The sequence below is a fragment of the Ricinus communis genome, chromosome 1 (assembly GCF_019578655.1).
Source record: "Ricinus communis isolate WT05 ecotype wild-type chromosome 1, ASM1957865v1, whole genome shotgun sequence".
Lineage (NCBI taxonomy): Eukaryota > Viridiplantae > Streptophyta > Magnoliopsida > Malpighiales > Euphorbiaceae > Ricinus > Ricinus communis.
The window spans coordinates 13,094,323-13,121,136 of NC_063256.1; the positions used below are offsets into that span (position 1 = coordinate 13,094,323).

General features: G+C 31.3%; 4 protein-coding genes across 7 annotated transcripts; 1 reads left to right on the plus strand and 3 right to left on the minus strand.

Annotated features, from left to right (window-relative positions):
• Window positions 1-878: 878 nt before the first annotated feature.
• LOC125369047 lies at window positions 879-1,685 on the minus strand. The gene is made up of 2 exons (XM_048370447.1): window positions 1,461-1,685; window positions 879-1,339 (listed from the first exon to the last, which is right to left on the minus strand). The coding sequence occupies exons 1-2, from the start codon at window positions 1,597-1,599 to the stop codon at window positions 1,131-1,133; spliced, it is 348 nt and encodes a 115-aa protein (XP_048226404.1). The 5' UTR covers window positions 1,600-1,685; the 3' UTR covers window positions 879-1,130.
• Window positions 1,686-8,763: 7,078 nt separating this feature from the next.
• On the plus strand, window positions 8,764-16,020 carry LOC8267691 (disease resistance protein RUN1). Of its 3 annotated transcripts, XM_048369919.1 has the most exons (6): window positions 11,002-11,373; window positions 11,470-11,932; window positions 12,479-13,580; window positions 13,675-13,950; window positions 14,061-15,065; window positions 15,196-16,020. In XM_048369919.1, exons 3-6 carry the CDS (start codon window positions 12,546-12,548, stop codon window positions 15,853-15,855), a joined length of 2,976 nt encoding a protein of 991 aa, XP_048225876.1. In that variant the 5' UTR covers window positions 11,002-11,373; window positions 11,470-11,932; window positions 12,479-12,545; the 3' UTR covers window positions 15,856-16,020. The 3 variants fall into 3 exon arrangements, with proteins under 3 accessions (XP_025015150.2, XP_048225876.1, XP_048225880.1); XM_025159382.2 differs by lacking the exons at window positions 11,002-11,373; window positions 11,470-11,932 and adding an exon at window positions 8,764-9,642; XM_048369923.1 differs by lacking the exon at window positions 11,470-11,932.
• Window positions 16,021-16,370: 350 nt separating this feature from the next.
• LOC8267689 (cytochrome c oxidase assembly protein COX15) lies at window positions 16,371-21,323 on the minus strand. 2 transcript variants are annotated; one of them, XM_002530579.4, is made up of 7 exons: window positions 20,963-21,321; window positions 19,649-19,947; window positions 19,092-19,317; window positions 18,752-18,997; window positions 18,539-18,649; window positions 17,996-18,127; window positions 16,371-17,900 (listed from the first exon to the last, which is right to left on the minus strand). In XM_002530579.4, exons 1-7 carry the CDS (start codon window positions 21,131-21,133, stop codon window positions 17,730-17,732), a joined length of 1,356 nt encoding a protein of 451 aa, XP_002530625.3. In that variant the 5' UTR covers window positions 21,134-21,321; the 3' UTR covers window positions 16,371-17,729. The 2 variants fall into 2 exon arrangements, with proteins under 2 accessions (XP_002530625.3, XP_048225889.1); XM_048369932.1 differs by lacking the exon at window positions 17,996-18,127 and having other exon boundaries at window positions 20,963-21,323.
• Window positions 21,324-22,073: 750 nt separating this feature from the next.
• LOC8267687 (probable galactinol--sucrose galactosyltransferase 1) lies at window positions 22,074-26,122 on the minus strand. The gene is made up of 13 exons (XM_002530577.4): window positions 25,803-26,122; window positions 25,401-25,660; window positions 25,216-25,306; window positions 24,851-24,899; window positions 24,658-24,749; window positions 24,477-24,584; window positions 24,248-24,382; window positions 23,742-24,152; window positions 23,500-23,641; window positions 23,352-23,419; window positions 23,136-23,270; window positions 22,834-23,051; window positions 22,074-22,727 (listed from the first exon to the last, which is right to left on the minus strand). Exons 1-13 carry the CDS (start codon window positions 25,991-25,993, stop codon window positions 22,351-22,353), a joined length of 2,277 nt encoding a protein of 758 aa, XP_002530623.2. The 5' UTR covers window positions 25,994-26,122; the 3' UTR covers window positions 22,074-22,350.
• Window positions 26,123-26,814: the final 692 nt, after the last annotated feature.

Here is a 26,814-nt window from a genome sequence, read left to right on the forward strand (position 1 = left end):
GATCTCCAACTTGTAATATGAAGATAGTATTTCTAATGAATATTTAACAAAATATTTGAATTTTAAATAAGTACTAAAGAAACTAATAAATTAAGGTTTTATTCATATAAGAGAATTGAATTAAACATGTCAACTTTAACTTGGATAATTAGTCACTATAAAATTTAACAGTTTTACAGTTTTTTTTTTATAAAATTTAGAAAGCTTTTTAGAAATATCCGAAAATCAACAAAAATATCATTTTTGCTGTATAAATTTTTTCTTCAAAAATACTGTTTTTTTAAATTATGGTGCAATTATTTTTTAGTTTTTTTTCTTTGTTGTTCTTTAGTTTCTTTTTTATTGTTTCGCCAAAAAAGCAATCAAAGAAAAACCAAAACCATATTTTTGAAAGAAAAAAATTTTAAAATTATATTTTTGATATTTTAAGACAGTAAAAAAAAAATCAACATTGTAAATTTAATAAAAAATAAAAAATGAATATTTTTAATATTTTTCCTAAAATTTAAGACCCCAAGCCAATTGTTGATGATTATAAAATCTTAAGAATTCAGGATCTTTGACTTATCATTATAAAATTTAAGAATATATTAAAGGTATAATAGTCACTTTAATAAATAATTTTGAAAGTTGAGTGCATTCAGTATAAATTTGAAGTTAAATATTTTTATTTAACTGAAACTATTAAATAGGTTCTATAATATATTATCAAATCAACTTAAAACTATTAAGTAATAAAAAATTTTAATTTTAAATGATAAGTTAAATTATCAAATATCTCTTATTATAGCATATTTACCTTTTGTTCATCTACTATACCACATTAGATTTATAAGTGTAAAATGCACCACGTGCATACTATTAGGCCTCTTTTTTTTTTTGGGGGCAAAGAGATCATTCATTACAGAAAGAAACAATCGTTGGCTACAATAGATGAGAATTCAGGACTAGATAACCAAGCACAAGAGAGACTCCCCTTCGATAAGCGCTTTGCCACCCATCTGGCAACAGAATTCCTAGTTTTACAAACAGAAACAAAATTCACAAACGTAAAATAATGGAGTCTCTCCTTTGCTTGGTGAACAGCACTCAGGGCTTCCCAAGGAACTTGAGAGTTGCTATTAACAGCACTAACAAGAAGTTTGTTTTTCACAAAATACATCAAAAGATCCTAGCTTCAAATTCTGGGCAAGTTGGAGACATAAGAGGATCGCTTTGGCTTCTGCAGCCTCCTTAGATAAGCATGGAATAATCACCGCAGCACCATCCACTAGGGACCCAGTAGCTTTCCTGCACAAGATAGCCACAGCTGCTGAATCTGACATTTCATGAAACTTAACTGCAATATGAAAAGCAAATTGTTGCAAGTTGGTTGAGTTCAGTTGATGAATATTAAGCTTCAGAGTTAATAACAGTAGCTTTGCTAGGCACAGATAAAAACTCGTTAGCAAGAAAATCACCAATCTTAGCAATCTTAACAGGAATAAAAGGAGTCCATGAAAATATGAGCTCATTCCTCCCTCTCCAAACAGCCCATAGCATGAAGCCAATTCTAGTTAGGATGTCAACCGGATTAGGACCTTTCCAGGTTCTCATCATTATTTCCCACGAGTCCGTAAAGGAGATCCCTTCAGATGTTGTGGGAGAGTAGGCCAATGGAGAGGAAAACCATACTTGTCGCACCATTGGACAAGGGACATAGGTGAAGCCATGGTCGTACATACAAAATTTATGCTTGTTAACGAAAGTTACTGTTCTTATTTAATACGACGTAGTGAAAGACCATATCTATATGACTATTTCTTGTGGATGTACATTCATTTAATTAAGCTAGTATCTAATGTCAGCTTAGCTCATTATTTTTCATCTTAATATGTAATTAGAATTTTAACTCTAAAATCATATTAAAGAAAGATTTATATTTCTATAAAAAATTTAATAACTTTATTATAGATTCATTTAATAGAAAATAAATTTAATATAATACTATAGTAACATAACTCAAATCGTAAAAATATTTGCTTTTAAGAGGTAGAATAGAGTCTTGAATTTAGATTCTCACATTTTCATTAGATAAATTATTATTTTTATGATGAGTGAAAAAAATAATTATTTCAACTCGTCTAATTCAGGACTCATTAAGCCTGCATAAACAGAAATAATAAAAAATAACTTAGCTATTATTTTCATGATGAGTGTAAAAAAATGACTATCTTTTTTATTATACATTGCGGCTCATTTTGCATGAATTTTTTGTAATACTATGTCCGATTGAATTCTATTAAAAAATTTATTTTATTTGAAAAGAATATACGAGAGATAAAGTAAAATAAAAATGATAAAATTAAAAGAGATATTTTAATATTTTTTAGAATATATTGACAAACTTATGTAGAATTCATCAAGAAATTCTATCTATTTTGTTAGAACTTAGTTTATCTATAACTAATTCTATATAAATTTAAATATATAGAATTTAAAATTAAATTTTACTTCATTCAAAGTACGTAAATTTTAAATTTGTAAATGAATTTTATAAACTTTATCAATTTCAACCAAACACAATAAATGAATTCATATTATGTGAAGAATTGGAAAATAACGTCTCTCATTCAGTTGGAAACCGAAAAAAAAAAAGGCTAAAAGACCAAATAAATCTAAAAATATTTTCGCATTTTTTCAGATTTACTTAAACCTTTTAATTTTAACAATTTTACTCTAATTTGAAAAATTGATTTTAACTGTATTTAGCCGGATTAAATTGATAAATTAGCTTGTGTCTATGGTTGATGTGTCTGCCACCTGATAAAGAATAATTTTTTTAATTATTTATCTTATTTCTGACGTGAAAAGTAATAAAAAAGAGAGTACAATTTAAAATTTATTTATTTTATTATCAATATAAAATTTTAAGTTTTGGATGAAAAAAAAGTGTTTCTAGAGATATCATGAATTGAGAGAGGATTGCAGTAGCTCGGAACTTCATAAGAGGAGTTTATATTACATGCCACGCTTTTTCCAGTTGGCAAACACGTCAACCATGCACATAACTCAAATTCTCAATTTAATTTAGTTGGATACAATTGAATTCAAGTTTTTAAATTAGAGTAAAATTGTCGAAATTCAAAATCTTGAGTAAAATTGAGAAAACGTGAAAAAGTTTGTGTTTATTTAGTAATTAACCCAATATTGAAAATCAAAGTCTAGACATGTGAAAATATGACTAAAAGAGTAAGGAATCTTGAAAATGGAATGTTGAAATATTCAAAACCGGAGAATACGCCAACATAAAAAGAGACCGAAAAGTAAAAGAGAGACAGTCAATACGTGTGAACAAACAGACCAGACATCCAAATTGGGAAGGACTAATATCCTTACTACTGGAATCACAACTTAAAACTCCAAATTTTCTACAGCCAAACCTTTTCTTTGAATTTTTTTTTTAAAATTAATATTTTTCTGTACGTTAAAAGAAAATAGAATCTAGAAAATTGAATATCTACAATATTTGATAACAGTAGAAAAGAAGAGGTAGCAGTAATGTTTTGACGATAAAAAAAAAAAAAAAACACCGATAATTTAAAAATGAACGGTGAAAGGCTAAAGTATAAAATTTTAATGAGGTAATATGATTGAGTTTTATACTTATTTTTATTTTAGTGATAAAATTTTTAATTATTCAATTTTAATTTGTAATTCAATTTAGTCAATTTGTAAATAAAATATTAACATATGGTAAAAAATAACTAATAAAAAAGATAATTAAAAAAATGTGATATGTTAATTTTTTATTGGCTAAGCAGTAATTAAATTAAAATTAAAATAATATTAATTATAAAATTCAGTAATTATTTATACCGTTATTTTAAATTTATAAAGAATAAGAAAAAAACACGAGAGATGAAAAGGAAAGATGACTACACTCTTTTCTTTAGTTGAATTTTAGTTTGTATAGATAATGTTGGTAAGAGAGTTCAATGAATGTTACTAACCTTATATTTGGGGAATTTCTTCGAAGAAGAAAAAGAAGGAAAAAAGAGAGAGTAGAGAATCGCTCTCTAACTTTTCCTCCACATTTGGTTTCCTTCTTTGTTTTGCTTGGAGTGGAAGTAAAAGAAACTGAAAGTTTCCAAGTCTGAGTTTAGAGTAACCTATATCAGCCGTCTAATAAGTGTGGATTTGAACTGGGTTGTCAGGGAAGGGTTTATGAATTATGGGGACCAAGACGAGTGGAATATTGAAAACTAGAAAAGACCAGAGCTGCCATTGATGCTGCTGTGATGTGAAATAGCATCATCATAAAAGCTAATTAACAACATGAACAGAGCTTTGTGCCAAGAATGTGGGTGAGATATAAATTAATACACTGAAAGAGACACATAATTCATTATTATTTTAGCCGAATGCATATTTATATTTCTATGAGTTTTAATCATTTAGTCAGTTGTTGTTAAATTCTAATTTTTGATATAATTTAACCGATATGGCGTGAACGAGGGGCTAGGATTAGCTATAGCCTACTAATTTTGCATAGATTACCACATGTATTTTCTTTTTTTTAGATTTCTAAAAGTAATAGTTTAAAAGATTTTAAATTTATTTATCTATGTATATAAATTCTAAAATATAAAATAATATATAATAATTTTAGAATAATGATAAAAATGATCACTGAACTTTGTATTTAGTTAAATTTTAATATGTTTTATTTTAATTATTCAACTTTAATTGTGTTTTCATTTAGTTATCTCCTAAATAAAAGATTGGCACATGGTAAAAATAGCCAATAAAAGAGATGTTAAATTTTTATTAGTAAAATGACTAAATTGTAATTAAAATTAAAGTTGAATAATTGAAATAAAATAATTAAAATTCTATAATCAAAACAAAATTAAGTGAAAAGTTTAGTATCTATTTTTATTAATATTTTAAATAATTTTTAATTCTTAAAAATAGTATATTAATTATATTCATAATATTATTTTTATATAATTACTAAATCAATTAATAAATATCTTTAAAATATTCTTTTATTTAATTCTTAAAAATATTAGAAATTGTATTAATCAAGACAGATAAAAATATTTTACCTTATTATGATTTTATAAAATGTGCTAAATAATTATAAATATTAAGAATTTCATATATCTTTGTATAAATTTATTTTACCTTCTTACTTAAATATATATAATAACAATCGTGCAATATGCGGATCAATAATTAATTCTAAATAATTCTTAAAAACTGATTTTAAACAAAAAAAAGTTTTAAAATTTTAAAAACTAAAAATTAATTTGATAAAATTATGCCAAATAGAACTTACTCTTTCATCAATTACATGAATTCCATTATAATATTAGTTTATAGCTTATCTATTTATATAAATAAGTTCCAAACTCATTTAGTTATAATTTGAAAGGAAAAAAAGGTTTATATAAATAGTAGATGGATCGGTCTTAATAAATTTAAATGCATTCAATATCTCATGTTAAATTACCAACTCAATAAATTGAACATTTTTACATATCTTATTATATACTTAAAAGACTTTACTTATACAATTAGTCATTTTTTTATTTATGGGGAAAAATATTAAATAGATATTATTTATCACTTCAATTACATAAAGAGAACAATAATAGAAAGGAAATAAAATTGAGTTTATTTTTTAATTTTAAATTAATATTTCTAAGAGGTATGAAGAAAAAGCTACTTTCTATAAAAATTATTTAAGTTATTATAAGATAAAATTAAAATAATAACAACTAAAAGTAATAAGAATTAAAATTAAAAGAATGATAAAAATGTTTAATTTAATCTCTCCTTGTACTAGAAATTTGTGATCAAACATTTTCTTTAAGTTAAAAATGAAGAGAGTGGAATTCAAACTTAAAACTTTATTGTTCGGCTAAATCTATGAATGCATATACTGATATATTTTTTCTTTTGTTTCTTAAATTAATTATATTTCTATAAAAAAAAGGTGCTCTTAGTAAATACTTTCACATCATTAGTATATATCAAAGTTATATTATCTGTTAAAGAATAAAATAAAGGATATTTTTATTTATACTGTAATAAGTAAGAAAGTAATATATATATATAAATTTTATATTTTGAGATCGGATAATTAACACATATTTAATTATTTAAAAATAATAAATTTATATTAATCATTTATTTTCGATGTATTAATAGAGCCATGTACCTAAACTAAACAGTTATTTTTCTGAAATAAATATCATAAAAAATTGAAATGCCTAAATTTTTTAAAAAAATTAAAGAATTAAAAAATAATAATGAAAACCAGACATACAGATATGCATTTAGGGAAACTTTTTGGGCAAATTTATAATAGAGTTAATGGTTAAGAAGAATTGAGGTCAAGCGGACCAGACCATGGACTTCAAAGGTACCCTAAGACCGCCATTGTTGGACCGCAATTCTTAATCTTCAGGAGTGAAGTGAACGTGTTAGAAGATTTCATATTTTATATTAAAGGATAACATGGACACAATTAGAATTAAATATATTTACAGCATATGATTTGAGTACTTTTGAATTATTTTAAAAATATATTAAATAGCAACTTAACCTTTTAAATTTAGTTATAATTACACGTGTAGCTGTTATTATCTCGATTATAAAATTACAGATAAAAAAATTACTAAAACTATTTATAATACTTTAAAAATAATAATAAATTAAATATTTTTTAAATTTTATTAGTACAATAATATAATAATTATTTTAAAAATATTTATTAACTAATTTTAGTGTTATATAAATTAATATTATAAGTATAGCCAATAATACTATCTTTCAAAATTAAAATATTATTATATCATTAGAAATTAAATTATCAGTTAATATAATATTAAAAATATAATTAAATATTATTTTTTAGAATTAGTAATTTATTAATTAATAGATTAATAAAAAAATTATTTTAATCATGTATTTTTATAATTTACATTTTGGTTTTTAATTCTTTCTTTTCTTTTTTCTTGTAAATTCAGCATTAATTCTTTTTGTTTCTTTCTTTATTAAAATGGAGATCTTATTTCTATATTTTATATTAAATAACCATCAAAATAATTAAATTATTATGAAAATAATTAAAAAATTATTCAATTAATAAATAATAATTATATAAAAGATACAATTAAATAATATAAAAATATAAAACTTAATATTGATACTAAGTCATTAAATAAAAAAAATACTTGAATGTCTGATGATACATAAAATTATTTGAAATTTAATTATTTATTAAATTTATAATATATTTAATGATACATGAGTTCTTACTATATGATAAAATAATATTTTATATAATAATTAAATATATTTAATAAATATTTTTATATTATAATTTTTATAATAATAATAATAATTTATGTATATATAGAATAATACTAGTATATAAGAACTTAAACTTTTAAAAGTAGGTCATGTGGACGTATTCGAACCACACACTATATGCGGTGATGTGCTGCTTGAGAAAAAAATCGAGCTTACTCATCTCTAGACTCATAAAGTTAATTAATTAATGCACTTATTAATAAGCTCATAAAAAAGTAAAATAAAATTCTCCTTATATTATAATTATTTTATTCTCATGTATGTTTACATATATTCATCAATTTAATTAGAAGTTAATATGCGAATATAATTTTATTTTTTACTCAATTTATATTAATATTAAATGTTTAATATTTTGATCAATTCAATATTTATAAAAAATTATATTATTAAATAAACCAAATAAGTTTAAAATTAAATTTAAATTTAATAAACAAAGTAAAAATAAAATTTTAATAAATTAAGTTTGAAATAAACTCAAATTTGATTTGAGTTTATTATTATTGAACTCATTCATTTATATTCATGCAAAATAGTAATAAACTAAATTCAAATTTATCGAAAATTCGACGCAGATCATTTACAGTAGTACTAAATGAAAGGCAAGATATTTAAGATCAAAGAAATTATCTTGCCTTAAAGAAGATATTCTGCCTTAAATGTGAAACATATTAATCAAAGGTTTATCATTTCATTCATTTCCTTAAAAGCAAAAACATTTCATTTATTTCCTAAAAGAAAAAAGATTCCATTCAATAATTACATTAAATTAGAAATTGATTATTCATTTCTTAATGATAAATTTAAATATTAAGAACCTGTGATATGTTAAGGATTTTAGCTTATAGTTTGATATCTATTGTGAATTTCTATCATTTATTCTACATTATCTTTTAATTATCCAAAAATAAAATATAATAATTAATCTAAAAATATGTGAGCTTGTTATTCGATGCAAGTTATAAATGAGACAAATATCAGGCATTGTTATCATTCAATTCAAATGCACGTTAAAAATAAGTTAATGACGTGCGTATACTAAAACTTGCTAATAATTTAAACCACATATTATTATTTATTATAATAAAAATTCAGTACTTAAAATTAAGAACACATCACATGTTCATATTTTTAAATATTTTTCATACATTTTTCAATAACATTATACTTTATAAATTATTAAAAAATATGTTTATCAAAGAATTAAAAATTTTAATTTATTAAGTTAAAATGTTTTGAACCTCTTTTTTTTTTAAACATTGAACAACATCTCTAAAATTGAGATTTAGACAATTAAAAATTATTTTGATATATATATATATATATATATATATATTTCAAATATATTACTTAGAATTCGTACGGACGACAAAATATTCTCAAGAGAATTCTAAGTTGGTAAAATTAGAAAATTGATTACGGTATTGAAAAAAAATAGAAAATTGATTAGTGGGTCCTTACTGACAAATTCAAATATTATTTTTAGGAGGTTAAGTCAAAGAGAAACAATTAAAAACATTTACGAAAGAATGAGACTTGGACAGTGACAGCACTGCGTCATCAAAAGGACCCAGCAAAAGAAAAATAGAAAAAACAATAAAGACTATAAACAATTGATTGACCACAGCACAGACAAACTTCTTAAAATCTCTTAAAAAACGCGCAGGATTTGGTAATTATCAAAACCTTCACACCTTTGCGTTATTATATATAAACCCCACGACAGTATCTACTCTGCCATGCAAATTTAACCTCACAGGCTTACACTTGGTTCAATTGACAATTTCTTTTGCATATCATTTCCATGGCTAATTCCAGCAACCCTTCATGGAAATACGATGTGTTCATTAGCTTCAGAGGAGAAGACACCCGGAAAAATTTCACCAGCCATCTCTACGCTGCGCTGCGTCAGAAAGGGATTAACGCTTTTAAAGATGACCGGCAGCTCGAGAGAGGGAAGACCATTTCTCAGGAACTAGTTAAGGCGATCAGAGCTTCGAAGATACTGATGATAATATTTTCAAGAAACTATGCATTCTCTAGATGGTGCTTGGAGGAGGCTGTGGAAATTGCTGAGTGTGCCAAAGGGAATGGACAAATGGTAGTGCCTGTTTTCTACAATGTGAACCCGAATGAGGTGAGGAAACAGACGGGGGATTTTGGAAAGGCATTTGGGGAGCACCAGCTACGTTTCAGGAACAATCTTCTTACGGTGCAGCGTTGGAGGCTTGCATTGACACAATTGGGTAGTCTCTCTGGTTGGGATTTACAAGAAAGGTAAACTTCTTCTTCTTCTTTTTTGTCTTTTTTCAATTTACTTTTGCATGTCATTTGATTATCGGGTGTAATATTTATTTTTGGTATATATAATATATAATTGTTGCATAACAAGTCATATTGTTTTCATGCATTCTGTGAATAAAATGCCTACATAATCTTTTGGCTAAATTCTCAAATAATCACATCAAATTAAGTGTAACAATTAATTCACATTTCATCTTTAATTTTTGGAGTTACTTAAGTTATATATAATGATTGTGGTATGAACTGTTGTTATTATTTTTATTATAAATATTTATCGAGTTAAAAAATTAAAAAACATATATTTTTTATTTTAAAGATTTATATGTATAAAATCTGATTAATAATAAATTAAATATATATATATATACATAATTAATTAATAAAGGACATAATTGATAATATTATATCAAATTCAATATCTTTTATTTTTAATTATATTATACTAATATTAAAATTATAATTATAATTTAATTAAAAATAATTTAAATATAATAAATATAAAAATTACCAATCATTATTGTATAATGTGTTAAAGTTATACCTATATATCAAAATTTTATATATATATATATATATATGGTGGATAACTGGGTGAACCGATGGGCTTACTAGCCTTAATTGTTATAAAGGATGATGCTACCATATTGAGCCCATTGCGTGAGAAGAAAATTTATTGCTTATGTAGCTTACTCCTTAGACCTTTTGAAAAATGTTATGTTATTAACATGTTTACTTCCATTCGGGTAAATGTATTTGGGTTCAAAACCCTATGCACCCTACATATGGAGGATTTGCAAATCTCTCTTGCTTATACTAAATCTTTCCAAGGGCAGCCTCATAGCATCCAAGTTGAAATAAATAAATTGAACAAGTATAGTAGCCTTCTATTAGGTTGTACTATTAAACCTAAATTGGGGCTATCCGCTAAAAATTACGGTAGAACAGTTTATGAATATATATAAATAAACTCTCCAACTAGCAATTCAAGTTGGTGTGTCAAGATATGGTTATAATAAAGAAATGCTCAATCCTAACATGGCTTATATAACTATTTTTTTTTTCTTTTTTAGAATTCTAAAACCTTAGCACAAATATATTTATTAATAAGGTTCTAAAGTTTGTTTAATATTATATAGGTCATTATATGTTTTTAACACGTCATATTACAAAATTACGTATTTAATACGATTATGATTTAATGTATGAAATAAACGAATATACTAGCATATAAATTTAAATATTTATATGTTATTTTAACTAAACATATTTATCTGTGTATTTTTGTATTGTATATTATATTTTAACCTAATAATTTCAATTAAATAAAATTGTGCAATCGTGCATATAGTGGGTTAGATAATCAATATGTTCGATTCTAGGTTTATTCAAAATTTAAATTTAACGTTACTAAATAATGCCAAACCCTAATCTAAACAAGATCACAATGTTTAAGATCTTATCAGAGTCAGGAAATCAACGAACCAGGTTGCTCATGAGCATCGGGTTCTTGGTCTGATGTCCAAACATGGGAGGCTTCTCCTCCTCCTCGTCCTTTTTCTTTGTAATAGTTTATCCTTTGATTTGGAGTGAAGTTTCTCCAGTTTCGCTGCAAATCTCCTTAATTCCTACAATTGAAAGTATCATCAGTTTGTTCAAATTCTTCAGATGTTGATCTGTCACTCGAGCCTTTTGAAGAGATGCATGGTGAGCTTGATCACTTTCAGCTTTCAGTAGCCATAAGTGTGTACTTATGGCTCTTTTTATTTTTATTTTTTTATGTATGCTTTCTTTCCTGTGCAGGTAAAGAAAGTATATTAATAATATAAATATATATGATGACGACGACGATGATTATAGAAAGAGAGATGAAGAAAATGATGTATAATTATTATTATATTAAGATTGTCAACTGAGAATAAAATATAATTTTTGAGAATGATTATTTTAATGCATTAATAATAATAGTAATAAAAAACAAAACTAGAATTCAACGGCCAACAGATTCCACAATCAGAAAGACTTAAAAACTTTCCTTCTCCCCATAGTGTTCCCTTTGCAACACCGTCCTTGACGCTAGCCACCGACGAGGAGTCCAATTTCTATCACGTTTTTCTTTTTGGGGTTTTCGCCAATTATCTCCGCCTTTAAAATCATCTCTTCAAAGACAAAACTACAAATTGAGAAATTGTAAACATTTACACAGAGATACTATATCTTAATTATAATTAAAGAGAGGCTTGACGATCACCTTGTGAATTGAACGGTATGCCTTTCTGTTTTATTGTTTTTTTAATGTTTTATCATTCTGCTTTTGGGGTTTTTTCTTTTATTGTTATTTTTGTAAGAAATGGGTTCCTGTTAGCACACTTGATCCAGCATCTTAGCTACTATAATTGTTAGATATTTGTTTCTTGTTATAGCAAGGAGTAGTAGCTAGGTGAAGTATATCTGGATCAAGATTGCATTATGATGATTGTGTTGTGAAAGGTTATTATGTTCAGCTGTGGGATCAACATCTGTTATTATTTTTTATTTTTTTTTGCACTTACATCTGTTGATTAGGCTAAGTGGTAAACAGACAGATCCTCGTTCCATGTCTTTGTACAACAAAATTTGTGATGAAGATGATATAAGAAATATAAATTATGTTTACTAGCTGAAGGTCTTTTTAATCTTCATATTCCGAATTATATTACCATTCAGCAGAGAAATTAAGCAATTAACTGTCTTTAGTTGGATTGTGTTGCTGCTGATGTCATTATTATCATTCATACCATGTCATAATACTAGTAAATTGTTACTTATGCAGGACCGAGTCAGAGCTTATTGAAGAAATCATTAAGGACGTCCTAGGGAAATTGAGAAAATCAAGTTTAATGTCAGGTGCTGCAATGGATTTTGTTGGAATGAATTCACGTTTGGTGGAAATGAGCATGTATTTGGATATGGGTCGGTTGAATGATGTTCTCTTTATAGGAATTAGTGGGATGGGCGGCATAGGTAAGACAACCATTGCTAGAGTTGTCTATGAAGAACTTGCTTCTCAATTTGAGGGTAGCAGCTTTCTTGCTAATGTTAGAGAAGTTAAGGAGAAGCATGGTTTAGTTCCTTTGCAGCAACAACTTCTTTCTGAAATTCTAATGGATGGAAACATCGCGATTTGGGATGCTCATTGTGGAACCAGTGAGATCGTAAATAGGATGTGTAAGAAAAGGGTTCTTCTCATTCTTGATGATGTCAATCAATTGGAGCAATTAAAGCTATTAGCTGGTAGGCATGATTGGTTTGGCAGTGGAAGCAGGATAATAATAACTACCAGAGATGAACATTTGCTGAAATGCCATGGAGTAGATAAAATATATAAGGTTCAGGGATTAAGTCAGGATGAATCAATTCATCTCTTTTGTTTGAGAGCCTTTAAAAGTGATTATCCTGCAGATGATTATGTGGAGCTCTCCAATGAGTTTGTGAATTATTGCAATGGCCTTCCATTAGCTCTCGATGTTCTTGGTTCCTTTTTGTTTGATAAATCTGTAAACGAGTGGACAAGTGCACTGCGTAGATTGAAACAAATTCCTAATCAAGAAATTTTGGAAAAGCTTTTTATAAGTTTTGACGGGTTGGAGGAAGTGGAGAAGAAAATATTTTTGGATATTGCTTGTTTTTTCAATGGAGAGGATAAAGATTATGTGATAAAAGTGTTGGAAAGTCGTGGTTTCTATCCACATGTTGGAATAAGGGACCTCATCAATAAATCCCTCATAACCATTTCAAAAGAGAGGATATGGATGCATGATTTACTTCAAGAAATGGGTCGAGAAATTGTTCGACAAGAATCACAAGAAGAACCTGGAAAAAGAAGTAGATTGTGGCTTTATGAGGATGTGTATCATGTTTTGTCAAATGATACGGTGACTAACTTATCTCTTATGATACATTTTTCAGTATACATGGGGCTCCTAATTAATTTTGTTTTAACACACTGTTCATTATAATTATGTTCAGGGAACAGAACAGGTTGAAGCCATAGTCCTAGATTCATGTGAACAAGAAGATGAAGAATTGAGTGCTAAAGCTTTCACCAAGATGAAAAGGCTAAGATTTCTCAAACTTCGAAATCTTCACCTTTCAGAGGGTCTTGAGTATCTTTCAAATAAGTTGAGATACCTTGAATGGGATAGATATCCTTTCAAATCTTTTCCGTCTACTTTTCAGCCAAATGAACTTATTGAGCTCCATATGCGTTGTAGTAACATAAAACATATGTGGAAGGGAATCAAAGTAAGTATTTATATGCTTTCTTATGTCCAATATGTACTTAAATTCATAATTAATTAGAATATTGATGCTGACTTTAGAGCTCCTTTCTTTTGTGCATTTTATTGCAACAGCCTTTAAAGATGTTGAAGGTCATTGATCTTAGTTACTCTGTTAACTTAATCAAGACCATGGACTTCAAGGATGTTCCAAATCTTGAAGAGCTGAACCTTGAAGGTTGCACAAGGCTTCTTGAGGTTCACCAATCAATTGGAGTTCTAAGAGAATGTATCATTTCATTGAACTTGAAGGACTGCAAAAGCCTTGTGAGTCTTCCAAATGGCATATGTGATCTGAAGTCCCTCAAGTATCTTAATTTGCATGGATGCTCAAAACTTGAGCAATTGCCAGAAAGGTTGGGTGACATGACGTGTTTGGAGAAGCTGAATGTAGGGGAAATTGCACCGAGACAACTTCCATCCACTAAGCTATGGGATTTTCTTCTTCCATGGCAAAAATTTCCTAAACGGTTTTTGACACAGAAGGATCCAAATCCAATGGCCATGGCATTGCCTGCCTTGTTTTCCTTAAAATCTTTGAGGTCATTGAATCTAAGTTACTGCAACCTAACGGATGGAGCACTTCCCAGTGATCTGAGCTGCTTCCCTTTGTTGAAGACATTTAATCTGAGTGGGAATAATTTTGTTAGCATTCCTTCAAGCATTAGCCGACTTTCGAAACTTGAAGACTTCCAATTTTCTAATTGCAAGAGACTTCAGTCATTTCCAAATCTTCCATCAAGTATTTTGTTTCTTAGTATGGAAGGTTGCAGTGCCTTGGAAACTTTGCTACCTAAAAGTAACAGCAGCCAATTTGAGCTTTTTAACATCTGTGCTGAAGGTTGCAAGAGGCTTCAGCTATTGCCAGATCTTTCATCAAGTATTTTAAAAATAAGCGTGGAAGGTTTTTCTTCAAAAGAAACCAGTCCGAATCTATTCGTAACGCACTCTTCAAAACCTTCCATGTTGACTTTTATAAATATCTTGAAGTCGGTTGAGGTTCAAAGTGAAAATATTCCACTAGTTGCAAGAATGTCAGGTTATCTACATTATCTGTTAAGGCACAGGCACAGCTCTCTGGTATCCCTCTCTCTCTTCTCTTTTTTTCCTCCAACTATCTCTCTTCACACACGATCGCTGTAAACTTTTTATTTCGTTTTCTACTTCTAAATGCAAAAGTTAATAGCATAAAGAAATGAATTTGTTGCAGGGATTCTTTAATCCAAGCACTCAGGTATCCGTTTGTTTAGCTGGAAGTGAAATTCCTGGTTGGTTCAACTATCAATCACCAGGGTCTTCACTAGAAATGCAGCTGCCTCCATATTGGTGGACTAACAAGTGGATGGGATTTACTTTTTGTATAGTTTTTGAATTCCGTGAGCCTATAGCCGATACTTCTACCATCTTCTGTGATTTGCATGCACGCATCGCTCCTGATCAAGACTTGTTTCTCGGTCGCTCATCTGTACAAATCTCTAAGGAATTGGACACTACATTGGATCAACTCTGGGTCAACTACATACCGCGCAGCTGTTTAACTTGTTTGGATAAGTGGGAAGAAAGTGATTGCCTTAAGATGACATTTTTTTCCAATGAATTAAGCTTCAAGTATTGTGGGATCCGGAAGATGTATAGTCGAGATGCTGACGAGTTAGTTCTGTGCAGCAGACCATTGGAGAGCATGGGATTACTCCCCAGTAATGCTAATAATGTTGAGAAGAGTAAGAGAAGCCCGGAAGACTATTGCTGTGGCAGCAGTGGGGAACCCAGTAATGAAATCAGCAACATGATTAGTGGATTGCCTTCGAAGAGACTGAAAGTTCATGTTGATCCTGATGTGAAGCTCACGAGCGGAAGCCCCCAAGAATGAAAAAGTACGGGCTGCTCCATTCTGATCATACGGTTCCTTCCTTGCTCACATTCACAATCCAGAAATAAGACTCTTTCTTTAGTCTATTTTATATGTATTACAGCAGCTCTCGTAAATTTTTTGGCAGTGACTACTATTAATGGATATTATTACTTTTTTCTAGCACTTCAATTTTGGACAGCTGGCCTTTTTGCAAACCTTATTCTGTGTCTAACTTTATGTTTTTCCTTTTGCTCATTGGGAAATTCAATCTCATTTGCTTGGAAGAGGAAGGCAATCCATGAAGCAGAGGTACATAATGTTTCCTAATGTGCCTAACCCTCTTTTATAATGCCTTTCTTTCCACTTATTGCAAGATGATTACGTTAAACAGAGTGAGGCTAACCCTCTTTTCATTACCATCCTTCTCAAGTTTTGTTTTCTTAGTTTCATTAATGTTACTTGGTGCAACGCCGGTTGAAAAGAGATGGAAGAATAACTTCATGGGAGAATACTAAAATTTAGCGCAATCATGCTGACATAAGCTGTAAAATACACGCACAATGCATAAATATGTTAACCAAGTAGTTAGAAGTATACATGTTGGCAGTATACAAGTAGTATCACAAGTCCCTTCTAATCAATCACAGAACAAATACAATGACTTTGCAGATGGTATGTCCAAAATTTTATTTTCATGTTATTAATATGGCTTAATGACCTGTTTAAACCTGAACTTTCATTCTTTTTCCATTTATGACCAATTCTCTAAGATTTTGCACAGAAATATATGGAGTGTGTTTTTTTTTTTTCAAAAACACCTTCCGTCAGTTTTTCAGGGTGTCCGCCGAAAAGCTGAGTCATAAAAATAGCCTTGGCTTCATTGGCTTTCTACAGTTCTTCAACTAACCCACCATTTTCTTCCTTAGTCAACTCCAGTCTTTGCTCTACATACTTCAAATGTGCTTCTTTTGCCTTCAAAGTTTCTTCTAAGCACTTCTTCTCCAATCTTTGCTCTACACTCTTCAAATGTACGGTTCCTCAACCCACTGAAAATATCAACAATCTCCAACTTGCTGCCACAATCTGCAACTCAAATATCTAACCTGGGTTATCCAAGCTCCAAGAAGTTAGCAATTCAGTGGCTCCATGTCTGCAAATCGCACTTGGTTGAGAAGCAACTGTATCCACACTCTCTGTCGACATCTTCAAGCTTCACCAGAATTGTTTGCTATGGTGAGATACACCCTTGCAACAAAACCAAATCAGGGCAGAAGGATGATTACGTGAAAAGCGGAGGCGTTTATGGGGGAAGGATGAGTCAGCTTAATTTTTAGCTGACTCATTAATGTTTTTTTTATGACTCAGCTTTCCGGCGGACATGTATACACTCTTGGCCTCAAAAATTCGACAGGAAGTGTTTTTGAAAAAAATAACACTCCATATATTTCTGTGCATAATCTTAGAGAACTGGTCGTAAATGAAAAAAAATTGAAAGTTCAGGTTTAAACAGGTCATTAAACCTATTAATATGCATGCTACCAGTTCCAGGACCAGGCAATCCCAAGTTCGGACTCTGCATTTTCTCCTGCATTGACAAACCAAATTGGCAGCACACATCCTCATAACTGCAGCAGAAGCTATAGCGAGAAGTTCTGAATTTGATGTTAGATTTTCAGAACGAGGTACTAAGAGTGAACAAAATTTCATCAGTGGTATTTCATCAGCTACTCCATCACTATAAAATATTGGTTTTTCCCTTGTTCTCCCTTTTGTTCAGGATAATGGACCTGAACTTGAACATTTGCTGATTAAATTATAACAATGAGAATCCAATGAATGGCTTCCGTATTTGATAAGACTAACCTAAGTCCCCTCGCAAATTTCTTAACCAATTACACCGCTTTCACAACCTGAGGAAGTGATTTAAGAAGGGATACAGATGGCTTGCGCACCGTATGGTTTAGCAGAAGCATAAATGTTAGAAGTGTTAAGGCTCCAGCCTGATGTGCAGTGCCAAGTGATACAGGTACATATGATATAAGTGTTGATACACCTAACGTGACCTGTAATCATCACAATAAAATTTGTCACATCATGAAAAACAGGATAAATAAAACAAGCATTAATAGAGAAAAGACAGACACTTCATGCCAATCACCTGAAGAGCAGCCATGCCAACAGTGCTTCCAATCAAAGATCGCACTGCTGGATGAATGTCCAACTTTCTTGTGAACCACCATAATGCACTAATTGAGATTAAGGTTGAAGTTGCAAGGATACGGTGGTCAAGCTACAACCATTGGTAAAATGTATTAATACTTGTTGGTTATTAGCTTTGTTTTTAGATAGTTGTAACCAAGAGAAAAGACATTTCAAATTTAATTAGTGAGAAATTAAAATGCAATTCTTCCCCCATCTTTAAGTATCTATATAATTACAGGATTTGTTGATGGTTAAACCCAAGAAGCACAATCATCAATGTTATTCTTTAATTATTTTTTCACTAGTAATTGCACTCTTGAAAACAAGAATATTGCCAGAGAATTTATTTGACGACTCAGTATAGTTCTAGATGCCTGTGGAAAGCACACTCTGATAATTAGAACAAAACAAAAATAACAAACTTGCGCTCTTGACCAAATCTGTCAGCAAAGAAGAACAAAACAGAATACAATGTCATAGTTCTGAATTGAGGATTTACCTGCACCATTGATGTATTTTCAAAGAAATTTCGAATTAGAGGCTTCATCTCGAATATATCATCAGGAATCCATGTATCACCCATCTTGGGGAATGTGTTAAATGCACGACCCTGCAGGGTACAATCATCATAATAAAATTTCTAATGATATACTGGGGGATATGCATCATAATTTTATGAAAAATGAGAACCAGGAAAGAAATAGCTGCATACAGCATCATTTCCGGCAACAAATGCTCCTGAGATAGCAGTCATGCCTACAATAAGACTAACAGGAAGAGCAAGTCTCTTCACGGTTGCCGCCCCGCGAACGCATGCAAGTGATTCGGCAGGAGGTTCAGGCATTACAACAGAGAGAGCAGTCCAGAATAGGCCACTGTAGATAGCAAATGCTGAAGTGAGATGGGCTGCAAGACGGTAAGGACTCACTCTTGGCTGAGCATATTCAGATGGTGGCTCCTAAAGGGGGACAAAAAACCCTATTCGTTATCTCATAATCAGGCATGAATTGCATGCAACAATATACTGCAAGAGAGGATTAAGTGCTTCTTACCTCTAGACCACTTTTGACCATCCACCAGCCAATTAGACCCTGCCCAGCACCAAGGGCAAAAAGAGCAGATAGTCTTAGTCCAAGTTGCAATGTTATATATCCCTTGCGAAGAAAATAAGAAAATGGCAGAGCGAACATGATACCGAGTCCCCTTCCCCACATACGATGCGCGTATTCCATCCAATATATAAATTTGAAATCTTCAACACTCATCCCTTTGTTTACACTGCAAATGGTAAAAAACGACTCCACTTATGAAATACTTTGGCAAAGAAGAAACAGAAAATGCATATAATCATGTAACTGTCAAATAGGTTTGCCAAACACTTTATGGATAAATAGTAAGCTTCCAATATTTTTGTGGCCAGTAGAGTCTATTCTGCATTGAGAGAAACATTCCTGCTAAGTTATCTTACACTATTGTTGGAATGCCTAATCAAGGTACAAAACTTATTTTACCACCATGTATTAAATGGGTTAAAGCAAGCATCTCCATGTTTTTCAGGTACTGCTGTAGGTATAATTCAGAGAAGCATCTCTTGCAGACTTGCACTTACCGCTTATATTCAGGTGACTGCTTATATTTTTCAAATTCATTCAACCATTCCTCATCCGAAAGAGGAGGGAGGCGACCAGTAAATTTCCAGTCAGTCATTGAAAGACCAGATCGAGTTAGCCGTGTGATACCACCAAGCACCACCATGCTAAAAACCCAAGCAGCAGAACCAAAAAGCCATATCCCAACCATTTTTTGAGCACGAGGTCCTCCAGTTACAAATAGCTTTAGTCCCTCCTTACCTTCCAGGCCAATAGATGCTGCAGTAGACATATTCCTTATAGATGGTATGCGATGGCCCTAAAACATTATAAGAATCATATTTGTGAAATATAGTTCAGAACTGTGTTTTAACATGCTTAGACAAGAATTGCACAATGGTGGTTTCATATAATTCTACAACACAATTCATCTTGAGCTTTGTAATGAGATGCTTTTCATTGAATAGAAGGCCAAATTCGTAAACTATCATTTGTGGCAGGAGTTTCTCTAATTTTTAGTTTTTGAATTTCCCTGTCTGAGATGCTAACTTAGGAAATTTAGTTTAGTAATAAGTACAAATGTACTGCCGTATAATGTACCACTCCATTTTCATAGGGCAATCAAAGATACGTTTACAACATATATTTAATTACTGTCTCAAATTGGCTTCATAATTAAATCGAAAAGAGCAACCAGGAATCACCTTCGAAAACAACCATTACTACGTACTTTTTGGTATACAGTTGAAGAAGAAAATCACAATCATTCACATGACAGTACAGCCCGTGGTTATAGATGCGTAAAAGAAATATAATGCAACAAAATATTTAGAAATCATTGCTGATTCAAAATCGTTTTTCTTTCTTTCCTAGAAAAAGACCCTTGATACTATCACAAGAATCAAGATTGTCAAAAATGCCAAATTTTCAATTTAAAGATTAGAAATAAGCTCGTCTGTTAAGCAGTACAAACATAGACTTACTTGCTCAGCTCATTCCATCTCAGATTTCACAATTCAAGCTTCAAAAGAAAAAAAAAAAACCGAAATATCCAATCAAATAAATGGTACCTAGAAACTGAAATAGGAAAAACCTCAGATAAAGATCCATTATTTTCTCTTATTTAACATCAAGAATCATAAATCAATCGCAATGTAAACGATCCCTTCAATCAAAGTGAACCCATAAACACTAGAATATGAGGCTTTACCTTTAGAAACTATACAAAGATGACAAACGCATTTAAAAAGGCAATCACATTTGCTCTTCTAAACCCAAAAAGAAATTTGACTCCAATTAAAAAAGAGAAAGAAAAAAAAAAGATTATAGAGAACCTTTACTGCCTCAGGTAAAGATCTGAAGCCATTGAAGAACGACTTATGATTTGATGGGTGTTCTCTCAAGTCTCTAAAGGGTAATGCTTTCCCTTTGAAACTGGAAATTACAGTGTTAAAAGCTCCTTTGTTTCTCTTCAGAATAGATGATATCACTCTGCTCTGAAACATCTCTCTCTCTCTCTCTCTCTCTCTTTCAGGGTTTAGTAAGGTTTTTTGTTTTGGAAATAAGCATTGCAGCAGTCCCCCCAAATAGCTTTAAACAGCTCTAAACGATGCGTTTTTGCTTTTGTGGCTACTCTTGCGAATAACGTGGCCTCTCAGAAGGTAGAAAGAAGATGTTTTTTCTTTCCTTGAAATTTCATTCCTAATAAAAATTTCCACTATTTCATTTTATTTCTAAAAAGTGACTTTTAAAACTAAAGTTGAACCTTTTATTACAACTTTAATAGTATTTTTTTAAAGAAAATATTAGGGCCTAAAGAAGTCATTCTCTCATAATCCTATTAATATCAATGAAGATGGAAAAGAAAAATTGAATTTGATTTCTTTTTTCAATATCGCAATGGAGTTATTTATGAAAAAAGGAAATCTCTGTTTATATTGAAAGTGATAGAGGACTAATATATATTATTATAAATCAAAATAGTTGATTAAATTGGCTCTCCATTAACATTTCAAGAATTTGAAGTTTGTAAAAAGAATGATTAACTTTTCTGGGTCCATAGCCTTAGGCTTGTTTCGTTGGTGTAGTTGTGAATTGAAGATTGCTAGTTTCCTATGGAAAAATCTTTCTATTGGTTACTCTCAGTACCAAAATGTGGCTACTATGCAAGTTATCACTTCTCTGCAAAAAGATTTGGATATTTCCTCGGTCACTCTGAAATGGAAATATAAAGCAATTCCTGAAACAGGATCCTGTTTTCTTGATTCATACAGAAGAATGAAAGCTTGGATATTACATGAGATTGTTGAAAAAGTATTCCATTGTGTAAGGAAACAATATGCAGAATTAGGAAAGATCTTAAATTATAGCATGCAATTTTACAGCATTCAACCTTTACAGAAGCGAAAATCAAAATCGTTTTCGGTTATGATTACGCCTGATAAATGCTTTGTTCTTAACAAATAATTCTCTATTCATAGACCTCAAATAATATAAGAATACAGATCTGTCAATGGTTTTGTTTTATCCATTGGCAAAGGCTGCAAGTCTTCTGAAGAGCTGTACCCAAAAGACATGCCTTCTTTTAAGCATCTTTTTAGTACACTAAACAGCAAACTACCACCAATGCCTTTGTACAAACCTAGAGAAGATGCAATTGGGGACTCCAGGTGCACAAGCAGTTTGAATCACTACTAAAGAATAATGACACTTCTATTCTTCTCTATACTTCTACTGTTATGTTCCAGAGGTACAATTCTTCCTCAGGAACTCTCAAATCAACACTGATTAAACCAGACCCTTCTTCATATACAAACTTCACTTCCTCAGAATCAACTATAATCCTCTTGGGTTGAGATGATGAATACGCTCCAAACAGGCCGCACCCACGAACTTTCATGTGAACAGCTACACTTGTGTCAGAATCATAACTCAGCTCCTTGATAGCACCTCCTGAATTGAACATCTTGATCAGACCAATGGGAGCAAATTTAGTCCCATTGGGTAATTCCTTCGCAGGAGCCACTGTAAAGACTTCATACTCCCGAGATTTCAGTGTAATCGGCATGGTTGCATCCTTTGGAAGATAAATCACCTCTCCTGCAAAAAACACAAAAACTTGGTCAGGAAATCACATACAGAAATGATTTGCTAACTGTAAAAGTTTAACCAAGCCAAGGAACATCTAACAGCAAGGATAACATACCACCAAGATGAGAATACAGAACGCTATCCCCAGTCCATTCAGTATCAGCAACTTTAGGTAAATAATCAACATCTTTAGCTCTAATAGAACCGGTGATTGTGCCAGGTTTCTCATCATGGATAAGGTTTGTCTTTCCTACTCGACACCATCCAGCTCCTTGGCAATTGAATACACCCACGACTCCAGTGAAATCATTCATATTCCATATCTTCAGAAGACTGCAACACCAAGTGTAAATTTTTAAGCAAAATAGATTCAAGATAATAGACTAGGTCCAAAAATATAATTAAATTGTTGGTTACCTTTTTCCATCTCGGGCAGGATCCGAGAATAAGCAATCTCTTGTAGGTCTGCCAGGAAGTTTAGCCCTTAATATAGAACCATCAGGGAGTACAAGCTTCTTCAGTAGATTAAAATCATGTTGTCCAGGCTTGTCACTGTAATACACAAAAAGACATGTTTCATTCACCTTCAGGAAAGGAAAACATTAGCAATATGTTAGTGAAAAGAAACCCTACCTAACATAAATAGCACATCCTCCAACTGCACGAGCTGCTCCATGGTATTCAGCCATTGGGTGTAAGCTCTGTAATAAGAAACACATTCAATGTTAATATCCAATGAGTCGAATACTTTACGAATTCCACACTAGTTTTGTTGGCTTACATGAAACATATCCCAATCTGGCTGCATAAATTCCCCAAGAAAAATGGTATTATAAGCAACTGATGCGATATGAATAGTGTGGGATGCTGGGTCTCTTGGCCAGAAATCATCTGACGCCCTTATAACAGCTGTTCTCTTTGCACTGCATTTATAAACACAAAGGTCATACAAGTTTTAAAATAGCAAGAATAACAAATTTACCACTAACATTGATACACAGAACAAGAGAGATTTTAATTTACCTGTATAAACCATCTGTATTGTGACTCATGCAAGAAATGATTCCGTTGTCATGGAAATTTCTAGCAATTGATGCCTCTAATGCTTGATGATAGTTCCTAGCAAGTTTAACTCTTCCACCATGGCCTGCTCCAAGAGTTTCGAGAATATTTTGAACGTCAACTTTGACACCATCAATTCCGGCAGATGAAAGATACGAATGAAGTTCATTATAGAAGTTATAAACTTTCTCAGGGTTCACAAGTCCAAGCCCGTTCTTGGTAATGCTTTGAAAAGCATCACAATGCTCATTTAATTGAACCCCAGGAGATGAAATTGGGTAAGTCATCTTGGATTCGTAGTGCTCCATTTCAGTTGCACCAGGTTTTACACCTCCCCAGTATCCTGTTATTGCGTGCCAGACATAAACATACCTAAACATATATAGAAGAAGATATCAGCACATGTTCCTTGACATATATTATTACAGCCTATGAATTGGTTAATATTTTTTATAAGCAAAGCATACTTCAGATGATGTTGCTCTTTTATATCAGTGACAATGTGGCGGAGTCCCAAAGCTGGATCCTCTACCCTGTGGCCCTCTTTGCCATTTTTCTGGAATTTGTGGTTCTCTTTGATATTTGTCAATCTATTCGAGAAGCTGAAGGACAAGAAGAGAACCATCAAGCCAAATTTGTCAGCCAATGAAAAATGGTAACATTATTAATGCAAAAATTTCCAGTTCAAGTATTTACTTGGCTGTATTATCAGCTTTAGCCTCAATACTAGTGGGATCCATACCGACTGATTGCCATCCATCGTCAATTATAACAAACTTTGGGGTGATTCCACCTTTTTGTAAGCTGCAAAAATTGACTGGTTAGCACTAAACCACAGGATGTAAGTATTGGGAACTCCAGTGAACAGAGAAAATACCTCTCTAATCCTTGCTTCACACCTTCTGCAGTAACATCAGTGTAAAAGGCATCCCATGTGCACCAACCAAACCAATTCAGCATATCTGGCATCTGTACCACACAGCATAAGTTATTCAACATGTAAATAGATAAAGTGCCAAAAGAAATTTTAAATAACATAGCACCTAAACAATTTAAACCACAAAGTTTACCTTCTTCCTTTCCCGATGAGAGAATGTCCGCAAATGTTTCTCGACTGTCCTGTGAATGATTCGAATTGCACATTAGAAAAATAAGTGATGCATAAACAGCAATTAGTAAGACTATCCTATTCCATGATAAAGCATGCACTAAGAACAAAACCTACAAGTTACAAACATTTAATATTAAGACTTTGTAGTTTACACAATTAAAGAGGACAAATTTACATGTCGTAGATCTAAATTCGAATGTCGATCTACGGAAAGAATTTAGCTACCACTAAACTAATTCGGATGAGACAAGTGACAAACTATATTGCTAAAGGAAAATTGACAAGAAGATAGTGAACAATAGATAATGATCTATGAAAACTTACTTCACCGCATTTGTGATGACATCAAAGGGATCTGATCCAGCAGCGACAAAAACCAAATGGCTCCCTTCAAATTCCTCAACAGAAGGATCTCCTGCAGCTCAAAACCAATTTTAATTAGTTTATTTAAAACCAAAATGTCTGAGGGAAAAAAAATCATCATCAGCAAAGTGAGTCTATGCTCATACCACTTTCCAAACAAATCTCCAGCTCATTGTGTTCGTTCCCTTGAAGAACAGCCCTGAAATCTCCTTCAAGAATTGGCAAGAATACTGTATACACTGAAGATTGATCATCTCCATACTCATTTCCATTGCCAAAATGAGACCCGTCTCTTGCTTCAACAATCAAGAATTGAGTCTCAAAAGGAATATCCTGACCACAAGTCCCCATCCTTTGTGTCATCCACCATAATTTGAACCGAAAAACACACATAAAACGCAATCCTCTGCAAAATTCAAAGCAATAATCCACAATTATAATCATTTCCCACATCACAAAATCATCAATAAAACCCTTTCAGCTTCATTTTTCAGGAGAAAGAAACAGTAAAAAAATGTAAAAGAGGAAGAAGAAGGACAAGGACATACTCGAGCTGTCCAACAGGGAAGACTCTACGGCAACCAACTTGATCAGATCGAACACCAATAAAAGCTCCATGGATAAAAGCATCACCTTGTGCTGGTGTGATCTCAATATTATCATGAACATTATGCAAAACAGTGTTCCCTAACACCACCAAATTCCCATCAGCCACAGTTATTCCTGCTCCTACTGTCATCTTTGCCTTCTAAATATTTATCAAGAAAACCCAGAAAGCACAGCAACAAATCTGTGCTGTTCAACAAGAAAGATGAAAGAAAGAAGCAAACTTGAAATGAGACATTGAGGTTAATGATTATGGTATTTATAGCAATTCAAGAACAAATTGGACCCTTTTTTTGTTAAAAAAATAAGGAGTTGCAAAGTTTATATATTGCAATCCAGGGACTCCGTCAAAAGCAGGTAAAGCCCTTCCTCGATTCTTGTGTTCTTTTATTTATAAATAAAAATAAAAAAGGAAGTCTTTTCTCCATGAGAAACAAAGTGAAAATTAACCATTAGAACTTAAAATAAATAATAAAAGTTGTCGATGGCGGGAAATAATCACTACCATTATTTTTTTTTTTTCAAAAAAAATTATGAATATAGGCCTATTCCAGTTGATGAACCGGCCGGTTCCGGTTTAGGAACTGCCCAGTTCATAATATTGTGGATCATAAAATGGGTCGGTTCTAATTACCGGTTTTAAGATCCATTAATATATTTTTTATTTCAAGTAAAATAAAAATAAAATAATTTTTTAATTCTCTCTTGCTCTCTTAATTTCCCCTCTTTATTTTCCAAATAAATTTCACTTTTTCTTTTTATTGACAAGAGATGGATTAGAGCATAGCGGATGCATGTGAACTGTGTGCTACCTAACTGCATCGTCTCCACCGTTGGTTTCTATATAAATGTAATTTGTGGGGCCATTTAATTTACCCTTTCATCAATCAAAATCACAACTATTACATCAATGCACGTGAAAACTACTGTGATTATCCATGACAATTAATCAAC